This window comes from Chiloscyllium punctatum, chromosome 6, assembly GCF_047496795.1.
Source record: "Chiloscyllium punctatum isolate Juve2018m chromosome 6, sChiPun1.3, whole genome shotgun sequence".
Taxonomy (NCBI): Eukaryota; Metazoa; Chordata; class Chondrichthyes; order Orectolobiformes; family Hemiscylliidae; genus Chiloscyllium; species Chiloscyllium punctatum.
This window is the reverse complement of record NC_092744.1, coordinates 281,561-303,128: the sequence shown is the minus strand read 5'-3', so window position 1 is coordinate 303,128 and position 21,568 is coordinate 281,561. Positions and strand designations below refer to the sequence as shown.

The 21,568-nt window shown below is 41.5% G+C and overlaps 1 protein-coding gene across 13 annotated transcripts in view; it reads left to right on the top strand.

Annotated features, from left to right (window-relative positions):
* Positions 1 to 20,526, top strand: part of mecom (MDS1 and EVI1 complex locus) — a 1,146,298-nt gene extending 1,125,772 nt beyond the window's left edge. For all 13 annotated transcript variants that reach the window (XM_072571879.1, XM_072571878.1, XM_072571874.1 and 10 more), the window contains 3 exons: positions 5,774 to 6,019; positions 7,181 to 7,376; positions 19,064 to 20,526. In XM_072571879.1, coding sequence (XP_072427980.1) covers positions 5,774 to 6,019; positions 7,181 to 7,376; positions 19,064 to 19,198 — 577 coding nt within the window. In that variant the 3' untranslated portion in view covers positions 19,199 to 20,526. The remainder of the gene's footprint in view (positions 1 to 5,773; positions 6,020 to 7,180; positions 7,377 to 19,063) is intronic.
* Positions 20,527 to 21,568: the final 1,042 nt, after the last annotated feature.

Genomic DNA, 21,568 nt, shown 5'->3' with positions numbered 1-21,568 from the left:
GCCAATTTCACTGCCACATCCTAATGGTTCATATGGAAGGAGACATCTTTTCTAACAGGAAGCAAATGGCAGAAATAACGTGCTGTAAAAACGTGGTCTTCTTGAGCCACTATTACATGGCATGTGAGGAATCTTCCCAATAATCTATTGGCTGCATGGCAAGCTGAAAATCCCCATACACATGTGTCTACTCTGTTTAATTACCTTGTGGCATTGCCAAGCACAAAGTAAATTGAAAAGGAATAACACTTAAGTCATCCATACACTCAAAAGTAAATTAGAGGCAATAATATTCAAGATACTGATCCACTGCTTGGCATCCCTCTTTTGGAGGTCTCACCTCCAGTATCTCTGGGTCCATCATCTCTATCTCAGAGATTGGTATGTGGCTAAGGAGTGGGTAGCTGGTGCTACTAATGCAGATGTTGCTGCCCCTCCTGTTTCTGGAGTTTGACCTTGATTTCTCTTTACCTGCTAAAACTCTCCCTGTGTAGAACTGCTCAGATATCATTTAGTACTACTGAAAGAATTCTTGCTTGTCATCATGCTTGACTGATAGCCCAGACTCCAAAATGCATTTCCTCATTAGAGTATTCTGTTTTGACAACTGATGGCTTTGCTGCAGTGACATCTTTTAGCTAGTTATGTAGGGCTGTAGAAATGTCAGTTATTTCCAAATGAAGATTTGTGAATTGTTTTTGCCTAACCGGGATTGACATATGCACCTGTTGCTCTGTGCCTTTTGAGTCCACACATACTGGATTAACGGGCAAAGAAATGTCATGAGTTAGCAGGGAAAATATAAAGGGACATTGGATGGATGGGGGATGTGATTTGTCATGAAGGTAGCATGAAGATGTGTGGGAATAATAAGGGCATGTGAGAGATGAGTGCCTGGGAGTCTAATAGCTTTCCTTACTAGAATGAAGTTTCACCTTCTAACCAGTCAGCCTTAGCACTGGGCTGTCTCTGGGATCAGTGGGACCAACCCATTTGACACCTAGCTCCTCCAGAGTGAAAATCTTAGCGTTTGGGGGTCTTTCTACAGAGGTGGATCTTGCAAGTCAGGAAATTTCCCAAATCGAGCTTTCTGTGTCAACAGCAAAGGTTTGAGCTTACATGATGTGGACAAAGATATTTGTAACTTCTTAATATGAGTACATGAATGTTAATGCACATCTTTAATATGTAAGGTATCTGAAACATATCTTTGGACATAGACATTTACCTCAATTCATATCGATGCATCACAGTGTGAATGTCTGCAATAATTTTGTGGTTTGTGTGTACAAGTGAAAGTGTGAATATTTGTTTCTCTGTTGTTATGTCCAGCACCTGGTAATAGTTAGTGTGATTTAATGATCTTAAGAACACTGAGCTGGAACAGAATTCTCAAAGTATATTGGATCCTTTGTATTCTCTAAAGTGAGACTCAGTCTAATGATTTCTTGAGTAAAATCCAACACATGATTGCAATCAAACTATAGACTATTTTTATTTATTCTTGTAAAAAGAGATTATACAGCAACAGAAGGATAACTGTTTACTGTTTTTAATCTTTGCAAGGTTTGTGAAGGCTTGTAGTTCAGGTTGAGGTTTAGGATGTCGGTTTGCTCACTGAGCTGTAGGTTTGATATCCAGACATTTCGTTACCTAGCTAGGTAACATCATCAGTGGCAACCTCCAAGTGAAGTGAAGCTGTTGTCTCCTGCTTTCTATTATATATTTGTCCTCGATGGGGTTCCTGGGGTTTGTGGTGATGTCATTTCCTGTTCGTTTTCTGAGGGGTTGATAGATGGCATCTAGATCTATGTGTTTGTTTATGGCTTTATGGTTGGAGTGCCAGGCCTCTAGGAATTCTCTGGCATGTCTTTGCTTAGCCTGTCCCAGGATAGATGTGTTGTCCCAGTCGAAATGGTGGTTTTTTTCATCCGTGTGTAGGGCTACAAGGGAGAGAGGGTCGTGTCTTTTTGTGGCTAGCTGGTGTTCATGTATCCTGGTGGCTAACTTTCTTCCTGTTTGTCCTACATAGTGTTTATGGCAGTCCTTACATGGAATTTTGTAGACAATGTTGGTTTTGTCCATGGGTTGTACTGGGTCTTTTAAGTTTGTTAGTTTTTGTTTGAGAGTGTTGGTGGGTTTGTGTGCTACTAGGATTCCGAGGGGCCTTAGTAGTCTGGCTGTCATTTCGACTGGGACAACACATCTATCCTGGGACAGGTTAAGCAAAGACATGCCAGAGAATTCCTAGAGACCTGGCACTCCAAACACAACGCCATAAACAAATACATAGATCTAGATGCCACCTATCAACCCCTCAGAAAACGAACAGGAAATGACATCACCACAAACCCCAGGAACCCCATCCAGGAGAAAGATATAAATAGAAAGCAGGAGACAACAGCTTCGCTTCACTTGGAGGTCGCCACTGATGATCAGCGAGCAAACCTACACCCCTGTTTTTAATCTATTTATTATGTTACTTATTATATCTGAAAAAGTGGCATTATTGCCTGATAGAGATCAGGCTCGATAACTTAGATGGTAAGTAAATGTGTCAGGAACAGATTATTTGATAAAATAAAACCGGCAGAAGTGAATTGGTAAATAGGCAAACCTTTGATTGCTGTTACAACATGGGCTAATCCCCTCTGCTAATTTAAACCCAACACACAGAAAAGATTCACCCCGTGCTATAGTCTGCTAAAATTCGAAAGGCAAAGAACTATCCCAAAAGTCACTATTTAAAGTAAAAATTAATAACTTTAATTCTTTTTAAAGTCTAGCAGAGAATAATTAACTAATGACTATATACAACTCATTTATCTAAGCCTATCTTTTACCTTCCCCTCCTCAATACTAGTCCGAAAGAACACCCAATTAAGATTTACAGAAAAATTCAAATTTCAAAAACCAACTTCTTCTGTCTTGTTTTCTTCTTCTTAGGGTTTCTGTTTCACAGGTCATTGATAGATAAAAGCACCTTTAAGAGAGCTATTCTCCAGGCAGTCTGCATGTGTTGGTGACTTGGCAGTTCTCCCCTCAACTGTTCAATTTTGTCTGGTATTAAATCCCAAAGCATTGGATTGTTTCATTGGCTTTTAAAATTGTCAATATACTAAATTCAAACTTGATTGGAGGTTGGTATTTTGGGATATTATTTAAACTGATTGGCCGAATTTGAATTTGTTTTTGTCTTATAGCAACTCAGCCAGTGCTAACTGCTGGACTAACTATTATACTGTAAATTCTCCAGCACTCTGTGTGCTTGACTTCACTCTCTTAAAGGTACAGTACACTTCTACACTTTCATAACATTGCCATTGCTTTCCATCCCTTAGAGTGCAGGATCTAAGTTCACCAAAACTAGAACAAGAATTGGTCCATAAATTTGATACTACTCTAAACTGCATTCTAGCCACTGAGCTAACTGAAGTAAGATAAGTATATTACAGCTGATCAGGCACAATTATATATCTCTTAGTGTGTATTCTTGTCAATGTAGTTTATTGTGAAAATTATATTAAATAAATTGTGCATGCAAAGTAAATAAATAGTAAGCAAGAAATGAAGAACTGTGCATATTGGAAATCAGAAACAAAATCAGAAATTGCTGGAAAAGCTCAGCAGGTCTGGTAGCATCTGTGGAGAGAAAGCAGAGTTCACATTTTGGATCCTGTGACCCTGCTTCAGAAGTGAAAATAAGTAAAAAGTAAACTTGTACTATAAACAAAGTACTGGAAAAAAACGCAACAGACCTGAGGAGAGCGAAGACAGAGTTAGCACATTGAGTATGACTCTTACTTGAAAATTTGGACTCGTTAAAGCATCAAAGCATCGAAGGCTCATTGACTTCAGTTGAAGTAACATTTACAATTCTGTTGCAATTCATTGTAAAATAACACAGCAAGCTAATATTCACACTATTTACTCCAATGTCATTAAACTCATCACTTGCTTTAAATCATCTGAAGATTAAAGAGCTCTTAGAGTAGAAATATTGAAAATATACAACATTGTCAACATCCAAAAACAAAAAGGACAGGTTAATATTTGAGGCACAGACGATTCATAATAAAAAAGTAATGTGTGAAAATCAGATTTCTGAGCACTTGTGAATTATTGGCATAAGGCTTGTGAATGTCTTGATTTGAATAATGATGCTTTTATGGTTTGAGCTGAAATCATCAGATTCTATTTTTATAACCTGCTGGAAATTGCCATGTTGTTGTGACTGCTGGCTCACCAAGTAGTTTTTAAATGGTTTACCTTAATCCTTTAGAAGCCTCCAAAGTGTTGGTGAAAATGTTTTCAATTTTTGAATCAAAATTATTATTTTATTTTTCTCTATTAACCCCAGTCAGTTATGGTTTGCAACTAGTAACAAGTTTCAACAGATATCATCTGTCCACAGTGGGTTAGAAATGTGAAACTGCAAGGTGTTCCATCCATTACAATCCAATGCCATGGAAGAGATTATTTGACTTCTTGCTGAAAAGAAAGTAAAGAATCTCATTTGTCACTGCATGAAAAAGAATATTATGGGATCATAGGGTGAAATCCAATTCATGGTTTAAACATTGATCATCATCCCATTCTAGAAACTATAACATTGGTTTCTGTAAGCACCAATCAATCCACAATGTCACTTGTTCTCACCATCAGTGAGTTTCAAAGATGGTCATATCACCTTCAACATAGGATTAAGTACCAAGGTATTGATGTTTTCAATAGTCACCTGAGGTGATGCCATCCTTTTCACAAAACCAAAAAAATTGAAGAATTCCAGCAATCTCTCCCTTTATACTTTGTGTAATAATCCTAAATTTATCTCTTCTCTTTAATGATCTCTTTGCTAATCTTTCACTTATTACTTTACTAAAGCTTTTACAAAACTCCAATACATTCACATGAACCATTTTGCATCAATAAAGTAGCTTTGGTTTTACCCATCTCAGTCATTATAGTTATTCTGATTTTGATATCATCCTAGTGCCTTTCTATGATTTTGATATCCGCTGATAGATGCAGATTCAAAACTGCTCACAGCATTCTGTATTCTTGTGTTCAGAGCACAATATTTAAAACCTTGCCCACTTTTTTCATCTGTAATCCTGCAATTAAAAGGTCTCTGTATCTATCCCCTTTTATTTCTTCTTGCGCTACTTCGATTAAAATGTTACCATTGAATTTATCTTGATTTACTTTTTCTCTCAAAAAGTAAATTCCATCTCTTTGAATGATATTTGCCACATGTTTACGGACTCCCATAAACAGTTTCTTCCTGCAGTTACCTGCATTTTTCCCAATTCAGCATTTGGTGTCATTAGCAAAATAAAATTTTCAGCACCCATGTTGACAAGAAAGGCTGCCACACTAATAAAGCACAGCAGTCAGGCAGCATCTGAGGAGCAGAAGAATTGACATTTCGGGCTAAGCCCTTCATCAAGAACCTGCCTATGCCCGAAATGTTGATTCTTCTGCTCCTCAGATGCTGCCTGACCTGCTTTACTTTTCCAGCAATACACTCTCGACTCTGACCTCCAGCATCTGCAGTCCTCACTTTCTCCTGCCACACTGATAAGTAAGATTCAAAACGAAACCTCTTTAAAGGAGGCCTTCACCTCACAAAAAGATTCCAGGATATCCCTCCAAACCTTTTTGGATAATTATTTGACTGGGTGCAATCATCTATTTTTGGCAGTAATGCTGAGACTCCCTTTTAAATCCTGTAGCTAGGGATAACGCATGCCTTGTTTTTCTTATCCCTCAGAATCAACGGAAGACACAGTGAGGAGGAGAAAGCCCCCATGACCAGTCAGAAAACTCATGAAGTGGATGATGATGAAGAAGAGGAAGATGTGGAACTAGAAGAAGAGGAAGAAGAAGGTGGATGTAACAGCGTGAAAAAGTCGGTCAATGATCCGATTGCCTTTAAACTGGATGGAGCAAATCAAGATGGAATTGAATACGATGAGTTGAGGAAACCAGAGCAGAACAGCATGGACTCTCCCAGCAGGTTGGTCTAATCTTTGAAAGACACTTGGTATCCAATTGCACTCCAATTAGTATCTTTGGGGAGCAGGGGAAATCATGAAAAGACAAACAGATCCCTACATAATTTGCATTCAGCAGAAGCATAAACTGTACTCGAGGGTAACTCACAGTTAAATATTTTACAGCTTTTTGACTTCCCTGTTGCCCGGGGAGTACACTAGTTTTTGTTTATTGGCCTCTTAGACTACAGTGATAATGAAGCATGAAGTAATGGACACAGATAAACTTATTTTAGCTCATTCTCAAAATTTCAGGTTGCACAGGGAAAATAGTTTTCAGATATTGCGGAATAATTTTAACCTTCCCCCAACCCCCGGCATGAAATTGACTTGATCCAAGGTGCAGTTGATGAGGCAGGAATAAGATTGGCCTCACCCAGTGAATCAGATTAAAATGTTACCATGTTTCAGCTTGTTGCTTGTTTCAGCTTGTTACCATGTTGCTGAAATGTTTCAGCCACAGATCTGCAGTTGGACATTATGGACAATATTCTGGATTAGTGGTGCTGGAAGAGCACAGCAGTTCAGGCAGCATCCAAAGAGCAGCGAAATCGTTGTTTCGGGCAAAAGCCTTTCATCAGGAATAAAGGCAGTGAGCCTGAAGCGTGGAGAGATAAGCTAGAGGAGGGTGGGGGTGGGGAGAGAGTAGCATAGAGTACAATGGGTGAGTGGGGGAGGAGATGAAGGTGATAGGTCAGGGAGGGGAGGGTGGAGTGGATAGGTGGAAAAGGAGCTAGGCAGGTCGGACAAGTCTGGACAAATCAAGGGGACAATAGTCTAGCACATCTCTCATTGTACTGAAGGAGTACACATGTTCCACATTATATCAAGGGAAGAACTATTTTTCTTCTAAACACAATTTATTAATAGACACATTATAGTAAACAGCTCGGAGAAAGTGAGGACTGCTCACTCCTAATGAAGGGCTTATGTCTGAAACATCGATTCTCCTCCTCCTCGGATACTGCCTGACCTGCTGTGCTTTGCCAGCACCATACTCTCAACTGCAGCAAACAGCTTGTTTAATTCTGTTATGGCAGAAAATTTTAAAGGGTATGACTGAAGTGTTATTACTTACTTTTGTTTGTTTAAACATTGAGCAACCAATTTATTTCTTTTTTAAGTTATAAGCAAGAGGATATGAGACTTCAAACTAAGGGTAGTGTCTCAGCCCTGGAACACATCCGACACTTCACAGACAGCCTCAGCACAAGAAACACTGAGGGAAATCAGTTCAGTGAGGCTGATCTGACCACGTACAGCACTACCCACCTGGCTGAAGACCTAAAGCAGCCCTTATACAGGAAATCTAAGTCACAGGTAAGACTCAAGGAGTAAATTAATCTTTGGCGGCACAAGTTGATGGGTAATACCTTGGCAGGCTTACTGAAATGCATCAGGTGGCACTCCCCAGATAAATCCAGGTTCAAGGTTCATAGAGTTCCTGAAGTATCATCACTAAAATGAAAACCTGGCTTAAAGAGGGGCAGGATGGCAGCTCAGCATGCCTAGATATCACGTTTTCAGGCAGGGTGAAGAAGTGGAAGAAAGGTAGAGGCATAGCATTATTGATTAAAGATTCCAAGGAGGAATGATGTACTGAGTGAAGCATTAAGTGAAGCTATATGGGTTCAGCTCAGAAATAAAGATAACAGTCTTTGGGCAGCATGGTTGCTTCGAGGTTGGCACTGCAGCCTCACAGCACCAGTGACCTGGGTCGATTCCCTCTTCGGGCAACTATCGGGATTTGCACATTCTCCCTGTGTCTGCATGGGTTTCCTCCAGGTGCTCTGGTTTCCTCCCACAGTCCAAAGATGTGCAGGTCAGCTGAATTGGCCATGCTCAATTGCCCGTAGTGTTAGCTGCATTGGTCAGGGGTAGAGTAGGGAAATGGCTTTGGGTGGGTTATTCTTCAGAAGGTCAGTGTGGACTTGTTGGGCTGAAGGTCCTGTTTTCACATTGTAGGGAATCTAATTTAATCTAATCAGTCACCCTGCTAGTATGTACTATAAAGATCCCAATGTAGTTGAAAGAGTTAGAGGAGCACATATGTGGGCAGATTTGAGTGAAAAAAATGATAGGACAATAATATCAAGGACTTCAACCATCCTAATATCTGTGGGAAACACAGTGCTCAGTGGTTAGCACTGCTGCCTCAAAGAACCAGGGACCCAGGTTCAATTCCAGCCTTGAGTGACTGGCTGGGTGGGGTTTGCACATTCTCCCCGTGTCTGCGTGGGACTCCCCCGGTTCTCCGGTTTCCTCCCACTGTCCAAAAATACATGTTAGGTGGATTGGTCATGTTACATTGCCCCATGTGTCCAGAGTTATGCAGGCTAGGTGGGTTGGCCATGGTAAATGTAGGGTTATGGAAGTAGGGTGGGCCTGGATGAGACGCTGCTCTATGGAGAGTTGGTGAAGACCCAATAGGCCAAACAGCCTGCATCTGCACTGTAAGGATTCAATTATTCTATCACAGATACGACAATTGTAAAAAGCACAGACCACACAATTCTTGAACTTCATTCGAAAGAGACATGCAGTTCAGGTACATAATTATTTGAAGTTTGCATCACATATCGATAAAATGGTTTAGAAGGCATTTAGCACGCTTGCCTTCATTGCTGAGACTTTTGGGATGCTATGTTGAGGTTGTGCAAGATATTAGTGAGGAGAAAGTGAGGACTGCAGATGCTAGAGATCAAAGCTGAAAATGTGTTGCTGGAAAAGCGCAGCAGATCAGGCAGCATCCAAGGAACAGGAGAATCGACGTTTCGGGCATAAGCCCTTCCTGAAGAAGGGCTTATGCCCGAAACGTCGGTTCTCCTGTTCCTTGGATGCTGCCTGACTTGCTGCGCATTTCCAGCAACACATTTTCAGCCAAGATATTAGTGAGGCCTTTTCTGGAGTACCATTCTGAGGAAGGGTCACCAGACCTGAAACCTTAACTCTGATTTCACTTCCCAGATGCTGCCACACAAGCTGAGTTTTTCCAGCAATTTCTGTCTTTATTTCTGGAGTACTGTGTTCAGTTGTGGTCACCTTTATGGGAAGAATATTATTAAGATGGAGAAGAGATTTACCAAGATGTTGCCAGGAATGGAAGATTTGAGTTATCAGGAGAGGCTGTCTCGGCTAGGGCTTTTTTCACTGCAGTAAAAGAGGTTATTAGGTGATTTCTAGAAGTTTATAAAATCCTGAGGGGTATAGATAAGGTGAACGGCAAGCATCTTTTCCCTAGGGTGGGAGATTTCAAGACTAGAAGGCCAATTTTTAAGGTGAGAGGAGTGTTATGGACCAGGCCAGACACCCTTAAAATATTTCAAGAAAGCAGCCCAGACCCTAACTTTGCTGGTTGTTTTAAGTGGATGTAATATGGATATTACAGGAAAGATGCTGCTGGTCAAACCACATAATTTTAAACAAAACAGAATTTATTTACAAAACTACTGAAAGAAACACAAACAAAAGAGAAGAGAATACCAAATAATTTAATCTATCCGAAAATCCAACAGATTATCCCAATTTAATGATGCTATTCCCAATACTTGCAACAATCCCCATAAAGTCCCCTTGGCATAAAAGGTAAAATCAAACACACGTTCTGACAGGAGACCAGTCAGAGAGAGGAGAATCAGCATGGACCTTCTTCTTTGGGTCCAGCAGCTTTTACAGCTACCTGACTGCTTTCAGTAAATAGCCAGATCAAACCAGAGTAAAACTGAGCTGAGAGAACTGGCCACTCCTCTTTCATTGTACAAGTGTCTTTATTAAAAACTTGAAAACCATTTTCCTGAGGCAGTATCTGTTAGCTATAATCAGACTGGCCCTAAAACACATTGAAAGCTGGGATTTTCAGAATTGCTGCTTTTATGGCCTGTCTGAGAAAAAAACAAGGACAACATAACCTTGTTACGGGAGCAAGAGCATCACAGGAGAAAGATTTAAAAAAGATAGGATGCAATTCTTCTACAGAGAGAATGGTTTGTGTGTGGAATGAACATCCAGAGGAAGTGATGGATGCAGGTACAGTTATAATGTTTCGACATTTAGAAAAGTGCACGAATAAGAAATGTTTGGAGGGATATGGGTCAAGGGCAGCCAGTTGGAATTAGTTTAGTTTAGGATAATGGTCAGTGGGGACTGGTTGAACCAAAGGTGAAAGTGAGGACTGCAGATGCTGGAGATCAGAGTCAAGATTAGAGTGGTGCTGGAAAAGCACAGCAGGTCAGGCAGCATCCGAGGAACAGGCCTATTTCTGTGCTGTATGATGTATGACTCTACAACTTTTAGCCAGCACATAACAAGCAATTCTAGGTTCAGTTTAGAAAATGAAGCTGAGTAGAGGTCTGACATAGCAGTGGATGATTCATAATACAGATAGGTTTAGTTTCATTATGGAAAGAGACAAAGAACATGAGTAAATTAACTAGACTGGGGGGAAGGCAAACTTTACAAAAGTGTGAGGTGATCTGGCAATTGTGGTCTAGTTATAACTACTTGAAGGAAAGTCATTGTCAAATCAGTGGGAAGCACACATAAACAAGATTCAAGGAGCACAGTGTAGACACGTCCCATAAAGAAAATGCATGGCACTGCCAAATCTGGAGTTCCTTATTTATCCAGAAGCATGGGAATTCCCAAGTTATATTTTCAGTACTTTAAATACAAGAGAATGACAAAGGACAGTGTTGAACCTATCAAAGATGTACAGGGTAACTTATGCTTAAGTGCAGAAGGTATGGCAGGGTTTGAAATGAATGTTTTGTCTCTGTTTTCATAAAGGAATGGGATGGTCCAGAGAAGTTTGAAATATTAGATAAAAAGGGTATGATCAGAAAGGAAGTACTGATCTTGAAGATAAATAATCATTAGCGCCAGTTGGATTTTATCCGAAGCTGTTAAGTGAAGCCAGAGAGGAAATAATGGAAGCTCTGAGGATCATTTTCAAATCCTCACTAGATGCAGATGAGATACCAGAGGATTAGAGCTCTGTAAATGTTATAAACTATTCAAAAAGAGTCCAAGGAATAGAGCAAACAGTTATAGGCTGGTGAATCTGATGTCAGTGGTGGGCAGTTTCTGGAATCAATACTGAGAGAAGCATGGAATAGCCATCAATTGTTAGCATGGCTTTAAGGAGTCATGTTTTACTAACTTGAGGAAGTGACGAGGATTGATCAGGGTCATACAATAGATGTTGTCTATATAGATTTTAGAAATACAATTGACAAGATCCCATGGGATCCCAAGGAATATGGTGAGTTGGATCCAAAATTTGTCCTGAACAGGAAATAAAGGGGAATAGTTGGTAGATACCTTTGTGAATGGAAAGTGGTTTTCATAGATGTTTCACAGAGTTTAGTTTTGAGTCCATTGCTGTTTGTGCTTTTTATTAATGAATTAGGCTTAAATGTAGGAAACATAATTTGAAAATTTATAGAGACAGGTTGGGCAGGTAATTAGTAGTGAAAGAAATGAACAAAGAACAAAGAAGAACAAAGAACAAAGAACACTACAGCAGAGGAACAGGCCCTTCGGCCCTCCAAGTCTGCGCTGATCCAGATCCTCTATCTAAACTTGTCACCTATTTTCTAAGGATCTGTATCCCTCTGCGCCCTGCCCATTCATGTATCTGTCTAGAACCATCTTAAATGATGCTGTCGTTCCCGCCCCTACCACCTCTGCTGGCAATGCATTCCAGGCACCCATCACCCTCTGTTTGAAGAACTTTCCCCGTATATATCCCCTAAACTCTTGCCTTCTCACCTTGAACTTGTGACCCCAAGTAATTGAGTTCCCCACTCTGGAAAAATGTTTCTTGCTGTCCACCCTGTCAATATTTCTCATGACTTGTAGGCCTCAATCAGGTTCCCCCTCAACCTCCTCCTTTCCAATGAAAGTAATCCTAATCTACTCAACCTCTTCCACAGCTAGCACCCTCCATACTAGGCAACATCCTGATGAACCTCCTCTGCACCCTTTACAAAGCATCCACATCCTTTTGGTAATGTGGCGACTAGAACTGGACACAGTATTCCAAATGTGGTCGAACCAAAGTCTTTCCAACTGCCAACTCTTGTACTCAATGCCCCATCTGATGAAGGAAGGCCATATGCCTTCTTGATTGCTGTACTGACCTGTGTTGCCACCTTCAGGGAACAGTGGCCTTGAATACCCAGACCTCTCTGTACATCAATTTTCCTCAGGACTTTTACATTTACTGTATAGTTAGGTCTGGAATTGCATCTTCCAAAACGCATCACCTTGCATTTGTCCAGATTGAACTCCATCTGCCATTTCTCTACCCAATTCTTCAATCTATCTACATTCTGCTGTATCCTCTGACTCCTTCAGTACCTGCTATTCCACTAATCTTAGTGTCATCTACAAATTTACTAATAAGACAATCTACATCTTCCTCTAAATCATTTCTGTCTATCATAAACAACAGTGGTCCCTGCAGGGATCCCTATGAGACATCACTGGTCACAGGTCTTCATTTTGAGAAGGTGCCTTCCACTACTACTCTCTGTCTCCTGTTCCCCAGCCAGTTCTCTATCCATCCAGCTAGAACACCCTAGACCCCATGCAACTTCACCTTCTTCATCAGCCTACCATGGGGAAATTTATCAAACGCCTTACTAAAGTCCATGAATTTAACACTTACATCCCTTCCCTCATCAACCAACTTTGTCAACTCTTCAAAGAATTCCACTAGGTTTGTAAGACTTGACCTTCCCTGCACTAAAACCATGCTGCCTATCACTGATAAGCCCATTTTCTTCCAAATGGGCATATATCCTATCCCTTTGCATCTTCTCCAGTGACGTCAGGTTCACAAGTCTGTAATACCGTGGATTATCCGTGCTACCCTTCTTAAACAAGGAGACAACATTCGCAATTCTCCAGTCCTCTGGGACTTTCCCTGTTTTCAAGAATGCTTCAAAGATATCTGTTAAAACTCCAGCTATTTCCTCTCTTGCTTCCCTCAGTAACCTGGAATCGATCCAATCTGGACTTGGGGACTTGTCCACCTTAATGCTTTTAGAATCCACAACACTTCCTCCCTCCTTATGCTGACTTGACCTAGAGTAATCAAACATCTATCCCTAACCTCAGCATCCATCCTGTCCCTCTCCTCGGTGAATACCGATGCAAAGTACTCAATAAGAATCTCACCCATTTTCTCTGACTCCACGCATATCTTTCCTCCTTTGCCTTTGAGTGGGCCAACCCTTTCCCTAGTTACCCTCTTGCTCCTCATATATGAATAAAAGGCTTTGGGAAATTTCCTTAACCCTGCTCGCTAAGGATATATCATGACCCCTTTTAGCCCTCTTAATTCCTCATTTCAGATTGGTCCTACATTCCCAATATTCTTCCAAAGCTTCATCTGCCTTCATTCGCTGAGACGTTATGTAGCATCCTTTTACCTCTTAGCTAGTTTCACAATTTCACCTGTCATCCATGGTTCCCTAATCTTGCCATTTCTATCCTTCATTTTCACAGGAACATATCTCTCCTGAACTCTAATCAAGTTCTCTTTAAAAGCCTCCCACATATCGAACGTGGATTTCCCTTCAACCAGCCACATTCCACAGGTCCTGCCGAATTTTGGTATAGAGTCATAGATAGAGTCATAGAGATGTACAGCATGGAACAGACCCTTCGGTCCAACATGTCCATGCCAACCAGATATCCCAACACAATCTAGTCCCACCTGCCAGCACTCGGCCCATATCCCCCCAAACCCTTCCGACTCATATACCCATCCAAGTGCTTTTCAAATGTTGCAATTGTACCAGCCTCCACCACTTCCTCTGGCAGCCCATTCCATACACGTACCACCTTCTGTGTGAAAAAGTTGCCCCTTAGATCTCTTTTATATCTTTCCCTTCTCACCCTAAACCTATGCCCCCTAGTTCTGGACTCCCCAAACCCAGGGAAAAGACTTTGTCTATTTATCCTATCCATGCCCCTCATAATTTTGTAAACCTCTATAAGGTCACCCCTCAGCCTCCGACACTCAGGGAAAACAGCCCCAGCCTGTTCAGCCTCTCCCTATAGCTCAAATCCTCCAACCCTGGCAACATCCTTGTAAATCTTTTCTGAACCCTTTCAAGTTTCACAACATCTTTCCAATAGGAAGGAGACCAGAATTGCACACACTATTCCAACAGTGGCCTAACCAATGTCCTGTACAGCCGCAACATGACCTCCCAACTCCTTTACTCAATACTCTGACCAATAAAAGAAAGCATACCAAACACCTTCTTCACGATCCTATCTACCTGTGACTCCACTTTCATGGAGATATGAACCTGCACTTCAAGGTCTCTTTGTTCAGCAACACTCCCTAGGTCCTTACCATTAAGTGTATAAGTCCTGCTAAGATTTGTTTTATCAAAATGCAGCACCTCGTGTTTATCTGAATTAAACTCCATCTGCCACTTCTCAGCCCATTCGCCCATCTGGTCAAACTCCTGTTGTAATCTGAGGTAACCCTCTTTACTGTCCACTACACCTCCAATTTTGATGTCATCTGCAAACTTACTAACTGTACCTCTTATGCTCGCATCCAAATCATTTATGTAAATGATAAAAAGTAGAGGACCCAGCTCCGATCCTTGTGGCACTCATCTGGTCACAGGCCTCCAGTCTGAAAAACAACCCTCCACCACCACCCTCTGTCTTCTACCAAATGGCTAATTCTCCCTGTATTCCATGACACCTAACCTTGCGAATCAGTCTCCCATGGGTAATCGTGTCGAACGCCTTACTGAAGTCCATATAGATCACATCTACTGCTCTGCCCTCATCAATCTTCTTTGTTACTTCTTCAAAAATCTCAGTCAAATTTATGAGACATGATTTCTCACGCACAAAGCCAAGTTAACTATCCTTAATCAGTCCTTGCCTTTCCAAATACATGTACATCCTGTCCCTTAGGATTCCCTCCAACAACTTGCACACCACCGAGGCCAGGCTCACTGGTCTGTAGTTCCCTGGCTTGTCCTTACCACCCTTCTTAAACAGTGGGACCACGTTAGCCAACCTCCAGTCTTCCAGCACCTCACCTGTGACTATCGATGATACAAATATCTCAGCAAGAGGCCCAGCAATCACTTCTCTAGCTTCCCACAGAGTTCTAGGGTACACCTGATCAGGTCCTGGGGATTTATCCACCTTTACACGTTCCAAGACATCCAGCACTTCATCCTCTGTAATCTGGACATTTTGCAAGGTGTCACCATCTATTTCCCTACAGTCTGTATCTTCCATATCCTTTTCCACAGTAAATACTGATGCAAAATACTCATATAGTATCTCCCCCATTTTCTGTGGCTCCACACAAAGGCCGCCTTGCTGATCTTTGAGGGGCCCTATTCTCTCCCTAGTTACTCTTTTGTCCTTAATGTATTTGTCAAAACCATTTGGATTCTCCTTTATTCTATTTGCCAAAGCTATCTCATGTCCCCTTTTTGCCCTCCTGATTTCCCTCTTAAGTATACTCCTACTGCGTTTATACTCTTCTAAGGATACACTCGATCTATCCTGTATCTTACGTATGCTTCCTTTTTTTTCTTAACCAAACCCTCAAATTTCTTTAGTCATCCAGCATTTCCTATACCTACCAGCCTTTCCTTTCACCCTGACAGGAATATACTTTCTATGGATTCTCGTTATCTCATTTCTGAAGGCTTCCCATTTTCCCCCCGTTATCCCTGATCTGTCCTACCTTCTCCCTGATCATTCTCTGATTCCTCATGTATGAGTAAAACACCTTTGGGTTCTCCTTAATCCTCCTTGTCTTGCCTGTTTTGCGCCCCCTCCTGGCTGTCCTCAGTCCATTTCTAAGCTCCTTTCTAGCAAGCCTGTAATCCTCTAAAGCTGTGCTAGATCCTTGCTTCCTCCACCTTACGTAAGTTGCCTTCTTCCTTTTGACGAGAAGCTCCTCTGTTCTCGTCATCCAAGGTTCCTTAATCTTGCCCCTTCTTACCTGTCTCAGAGGAACAAATTCGTGCATCACGCACAACTGCTCCTTAAACAGTTTCCACATGTCTGCTGTATCCTTTCTATGGAACAATTGCTGCCAGTCTGTACTTCCCAACTCCTGTCTGATAGTGTCATAATTTCCTTTTCTCCAATTAAATATCATCCCTTGGTAACTGCTCCTTTCACTCTCTAAGCTTATGTTAAATGTAAAGCAGTTGTGATCACTGTCACCAAAGTGCTCTCCCACCGCGAGATCTGACACCTGTCCTGGCTCATTGCCGAGCACCAAATCCAAAATGGCCTCTCCCCTCGTCGGTCTGTCTACATACTGAGTAAGGAAATCCTCCTGAACACACCTGACAAAAACGGCTCCATCCAAACCATCTGCACTTAGGAGGTTCCAGTCGATATTGGGAAAGTTGAAATCACCCATAACAACAACTTTGCTACTTCTGCATTTTTCCAGAATCTGCCCCTCTATGAGATCTTCAATCTCTCTACTGCTATTAGGGGGTCTGTATAAAACCCCCAATGCGGTGGCTGCTCCCTTGCTGTTCCTAACTTCCACCCATACTGACTCAGTGGACAAACCTTCCTCAACAACCTTCGTTTCTGTAGCTGTGATGCACTCTCTGATTAGCAATGCTGCACCCCCTCCTCTTTTTCCACCCTCCCTTTCTTTTTAAATGTTCTAAACCTTGGAACATCAAGCAACCATTCCTGCCCCTGTGAAACCCATGTCTCTGTTACAGAATTATAGAATAACATAGCAGAGGAGGCCCTTCAGACCATCAAGTCTGCACAGATTAACATCTACACTGGTCTCACTTTCCAGTACTTGTTCCATAATCTTGAATGTTTTGGCATTTCAAGTACTCATCAAAGTGCTTTTAAAGGAACTTCAAACTAATTTAAAAAGGAACCAGGTTCTGCATCTGAGATAACCTGCAAGGCTATGGACCAGATGCTGGTAAATGGGATTATTCATTTGGTGCAGATGTGATGGACTGAATGGCCTCTTTCTGTGCTGTAACTTTTTTGGTTCCACAGTTCCATGGTTCAAGCTTATAAGGCCCCTGATTCTAACATAAATTAGTCCAACTACACAGCATCCATTTGGAATGAGCTTAATTAATAGAGTAAGGAAGAATCAGCTAGATTGACTGCGTCTGCTCAACACAAAATATGCAACTTATTTTCCTGCCCAGTTTTGATTGAGAAACACAGGTAGCAGAAAATGCCAGGTGTGTCCCTCAGGAGGGAGAGTCTTGACCAAGGCCTGCGAGACATTTCAACCAGAGCAGATACTCCAGCAAGTCTTAATGCTGACGTAGTCTAGTTACCTGTAACTTTAACAAGGACAGAACGCCCCTGGTGCTCACCTTCCACCCTACCAACCTTCGCATAAAGCAAATCATCCGCCGACATTTCCGCCACCTCCAAACAGACCCCACTACCAGGGATATATTTCCCTCCCCACCCCTTGCCGCCTTCCGCAAAGACCGTTCCCTCCGCGACTACCTGGTCAGGTCCACGCCCCCAAACAACCCACCCTCCCATCCTGGCACTTTCCCCTGCCACCACAGGAACTGTAAAACCTGCGCCCGCACCTCCTCCCTCACCTCTATCCAAGGCCCTAAAGGAGCCTTCCACATCCATCAAAGTTTTACTTGCACATCCACTAATATCATTTATTGTCCCCATTGCTCCCGATACGGTCTCCTCTACATTGGGGAGACTAGGCGCCTCCCAGCAGAGCGCTTTAGGGAACATCTCCGGGACACCCGCACTAATCAACCAAACCGCCCCATGGCCCAACATTTCAACTCCCCCTCCCACTCTGCCGAGGATATGGAGGTCCTGGGCCTCCTTCACCGCCACTCCCTCACCACCAGACGCCTGGAGGAAGAACGCCTCATCTTCCGCCTCGGAACACTTCAACCCCAGGGCATCAATGTGGACTTCAACAGTTTCCTCATTTCCCCTTCCCCCACCTCACCCTAGTTCTAAACTTCCAGCTCAGTAACTGTCCCCTTGACTTGCCCGGACTTGTCCTACCTGCCTATCTCCTTTTCCACCTATCCACTCCACCCTCTCCTCCTTGACCTATCACCTTCATCCCCTCCCCCACTCACCCATTATACTCTATGCTACTCTCTCCCCACCCCCACCCTCCTCTAGTTTATCTCTCCACGCTTCAGGCTCACTGCCTTTATTCCTGATGAAGGGCTTTTGCCCGAAACGTCGATTTCGAAGCTACTTGGATGCTGCCTGAACTGCTGTGCTCTTCCAGCACCACTAATCCAGAATCTGGTTTCCAGCATCTGCAGTCATTTCTTTTACCTCTAACTTTAACCCTAATCCCAACCCTAACCTAACCTAGGGTAAGATAGGATCAGACCATTAATCAAATAAATTGGGATCTGAGGAAGGGGCATTCGACCTGAAACATTAATTCTGATTTCTCTTCATAGATGCTGCCAGACCTGCTGTATTTTTCCTGAAATTTCTGTTTTTGTTTGGAGGTGACCTTCCTAACTTGAATGACCATGGGATTAAATCTTTCGGTCGAATACTGCAACTGAATTCGCAATTCCCATTTTCTGATAGCACCTTAAGAAATCAGCACTATAAACACCCACTAAAAACTTTAAGAAAGCTGTAGCTCATTGATTTTGAAAAAAATACTGAATAATTTTCCGAATTTTGATCCTGACACCATGACACATGCTGTTTTTCAAGTTGTTGATTACAGTTGTAATTGCTAGATCAATATTCTTGTAAAGCAACTTGTGACACTTTATTATGTTTAACATTATGTAAGTAATTGTAAATCAGGCCAGACTTAAAATTTGAGCAAATGGGGTATGGATACAAGGAAGACAAAACAATTGAAATAAGCAGAAAACTAATAAGTAAATAAAGTTTATTTGAAATGTCATATGATCCCCATTCAAATAAATATTCCTATCCTGATTCTCATCCCTTTTCTTTCCTTCTTTTTACAGGCGTATGCCATGATGCTTTCTTTGTCCGATAAAGAATCTATCCATTCTGGATCTCACAATGCCCCCAACATGTGGCACAGCATGCCAAGAACAGCGACAGAGCCAAGCACTCTCCAGTCTATGAGCCATGTATGACACTTTGCAATAACCAGATGGGACCAAGTCCAACGTCATACATAGCATGACATTTCTCTGTTTCATTCATTTTTATCCTTTCCTTTGTGTCTATTTATAGAGAGAGACTCCTGAGCAGAATGCCTTAGAAATCTGCTGGGTCACCCCAATCGGAATTTTGTGACCTTAAACTGACAGTTTTAAAAAAATGAAATTGTATTTATTCTCCTAGTATTTTGTTTTGCACAGCGAAGGCAGCTGCGTTGTTGTGAGGATCATTGCGACACAAGGTAGTTCGACTAGGAACTGGGAGCTCACGCCTCAATGGCACAAGAGAGCGTCTTCCATTGAACTCACTGGGAGAGGGTTTGACGATTTTCAATTTATTTTAGCACTCGATTTATTGAAGATTAAATCATTTGTATAAAATTCATTTGATGGGTGAGAGGGGAGATTGGGTGACATTGGCTCTTCCTGTATAAATTGCTATCTGCATTACTTTGTGTTCTTTTAGGCACAAATCAAATCTTTTTGCTTTTTTTTGTAAAATTAAAACAATTCAAAGCTAACTTCATAGGATAAAGATACCAGTTCCTCACTGAAGACCAACAATCTGCTTTCACAAAGAAATGTTTTTCTCCCCACAATTTTTCAAATTAACTTTAATTTTAGACAATCATTTTTTATAACTTTTTATTAAGTGTGTGTAGCACTGTGCTATTTATTTGTCTGTTTAACAATCTCGCACTGTTCAGTCCACACGCAAGCATACACAAGTGCTCACAGGTGCTTTAGAACACAGGTTGAGATCTATGATTCTGAATTTGGGTTAGGGAGGAATTGGGAAGGGAGGGGAGACAATGGATATACACGAGTGCCAAATAGTGTTGTTAAAAAAAACAAAAAAAAAACAATCTTATGCGTTTAAATGAATCTGCCTAATGAATAGACTTTACTTAGTTTGTTTTGTTTAATACAATGAGCTGATTCGATTGTATAAGCAGTTATGATTCCTTCATTACAGCATGATTCTTCTAATTAGACCTGTACCTGATATTTTAAGCTGTTTGTCTGCTTGTGTGGTGTTTTGTTCCAGTAATCCTATTCAGTGGCAGCAATTAAGGTATAAATGTGCCAAACTTAAATTTTAAAAAACAAAAAAACAGATTGTATTTCTTTTATTTCGCCAGTTATGGCGGAGCAAATTTGTCTTTTTTTTGTTTATATCTGATTTTGAATAGCCAGCAAGTTGAGGTACTTTCTCTAAATGCTTTGTACAATGTATCTGTTATGCATTTAAATAAAAATATAATGAGAAGAACAGCTAATAAAAATAAAAGCAAACCTAATGCCTGTTGGTGCCTATGTGTTCATCCCTCAAGAGCTTTCAAGGCATCTTGACTGTGGCAATGAGTAAGAGTATAACAGTGTCTGAAGTGTGTATGTCACAGTCTAATCTCCTGAGACTTCCAGGTGACTGTCCATATTGGATAGCAATTTGCAGAGACAGGTTAGAGGAAGTAGGGGAGAAGAATTGGGGTGCTCAGTAATCCCAGCTTTTACTGGACAGATTCAGACCCAAGGATGGTGTGCTAAGGTATTTAAATACCTACTGGAATCTCCTCTCCTAGGAAATACTGTATAATGTTCTCAAAGGGCTGCATTACAGATCAATTGCAAAGACTATTGCAGAAAATCTATAGTTCATGGAATAAAGGGAGCACAGCGACCTGGATACAGAATTGGCTGAGGGATAGGAAACAGCATAATAATCGATGGATACTTTTTGGGCTGGGGGACAATTTCTTTGGAGGTCCCCAGGGATTAATGTTGAAATCCTTGCTTTTCATGTCCTATTAGAGATCTAGAAGTTGATGTGCAGGGCACATTTTCAAAGATTATTAACGCTATGAAGCTTGAAAGTATTGTAAACTGTGAAAATGTCAGAAATTCAAAGTGACTCTTGTGGAGCAGTGGTAGTGGCCCTAACCACCTGAGCCAGGAGACCCCGACTCAAGTCCCACCTCCTCCAGAGGTGCGTCATAAGATCTCTGAGTAGACTGATTAGGAAAATACATAAAAATTCAAAAGAACATTGACAAATTGGTGGAGTGGCTGAAAAGATGGCAGGTAAAATTCAGTACAGAGAAGATGATCTAGGAACAGCATAGAAAGGCAATTAAAAAATAAGGAGTACAATTCTAGAGGGAGTGCTGTGCAGAGGGACCTGGGTATAAATGTGCACAAATTATTGGAGGTAGTAGGACAGTGGAGAGAGCAGTTCATAAAGTATGCAGTGTGTTGAGCTTTATTAACAGGGCCGTGGAGCATAAGAGCAAGGACTTTATGCTAATTTTATGCAAGACACTTATCGGATCTCAGCTGGAATAT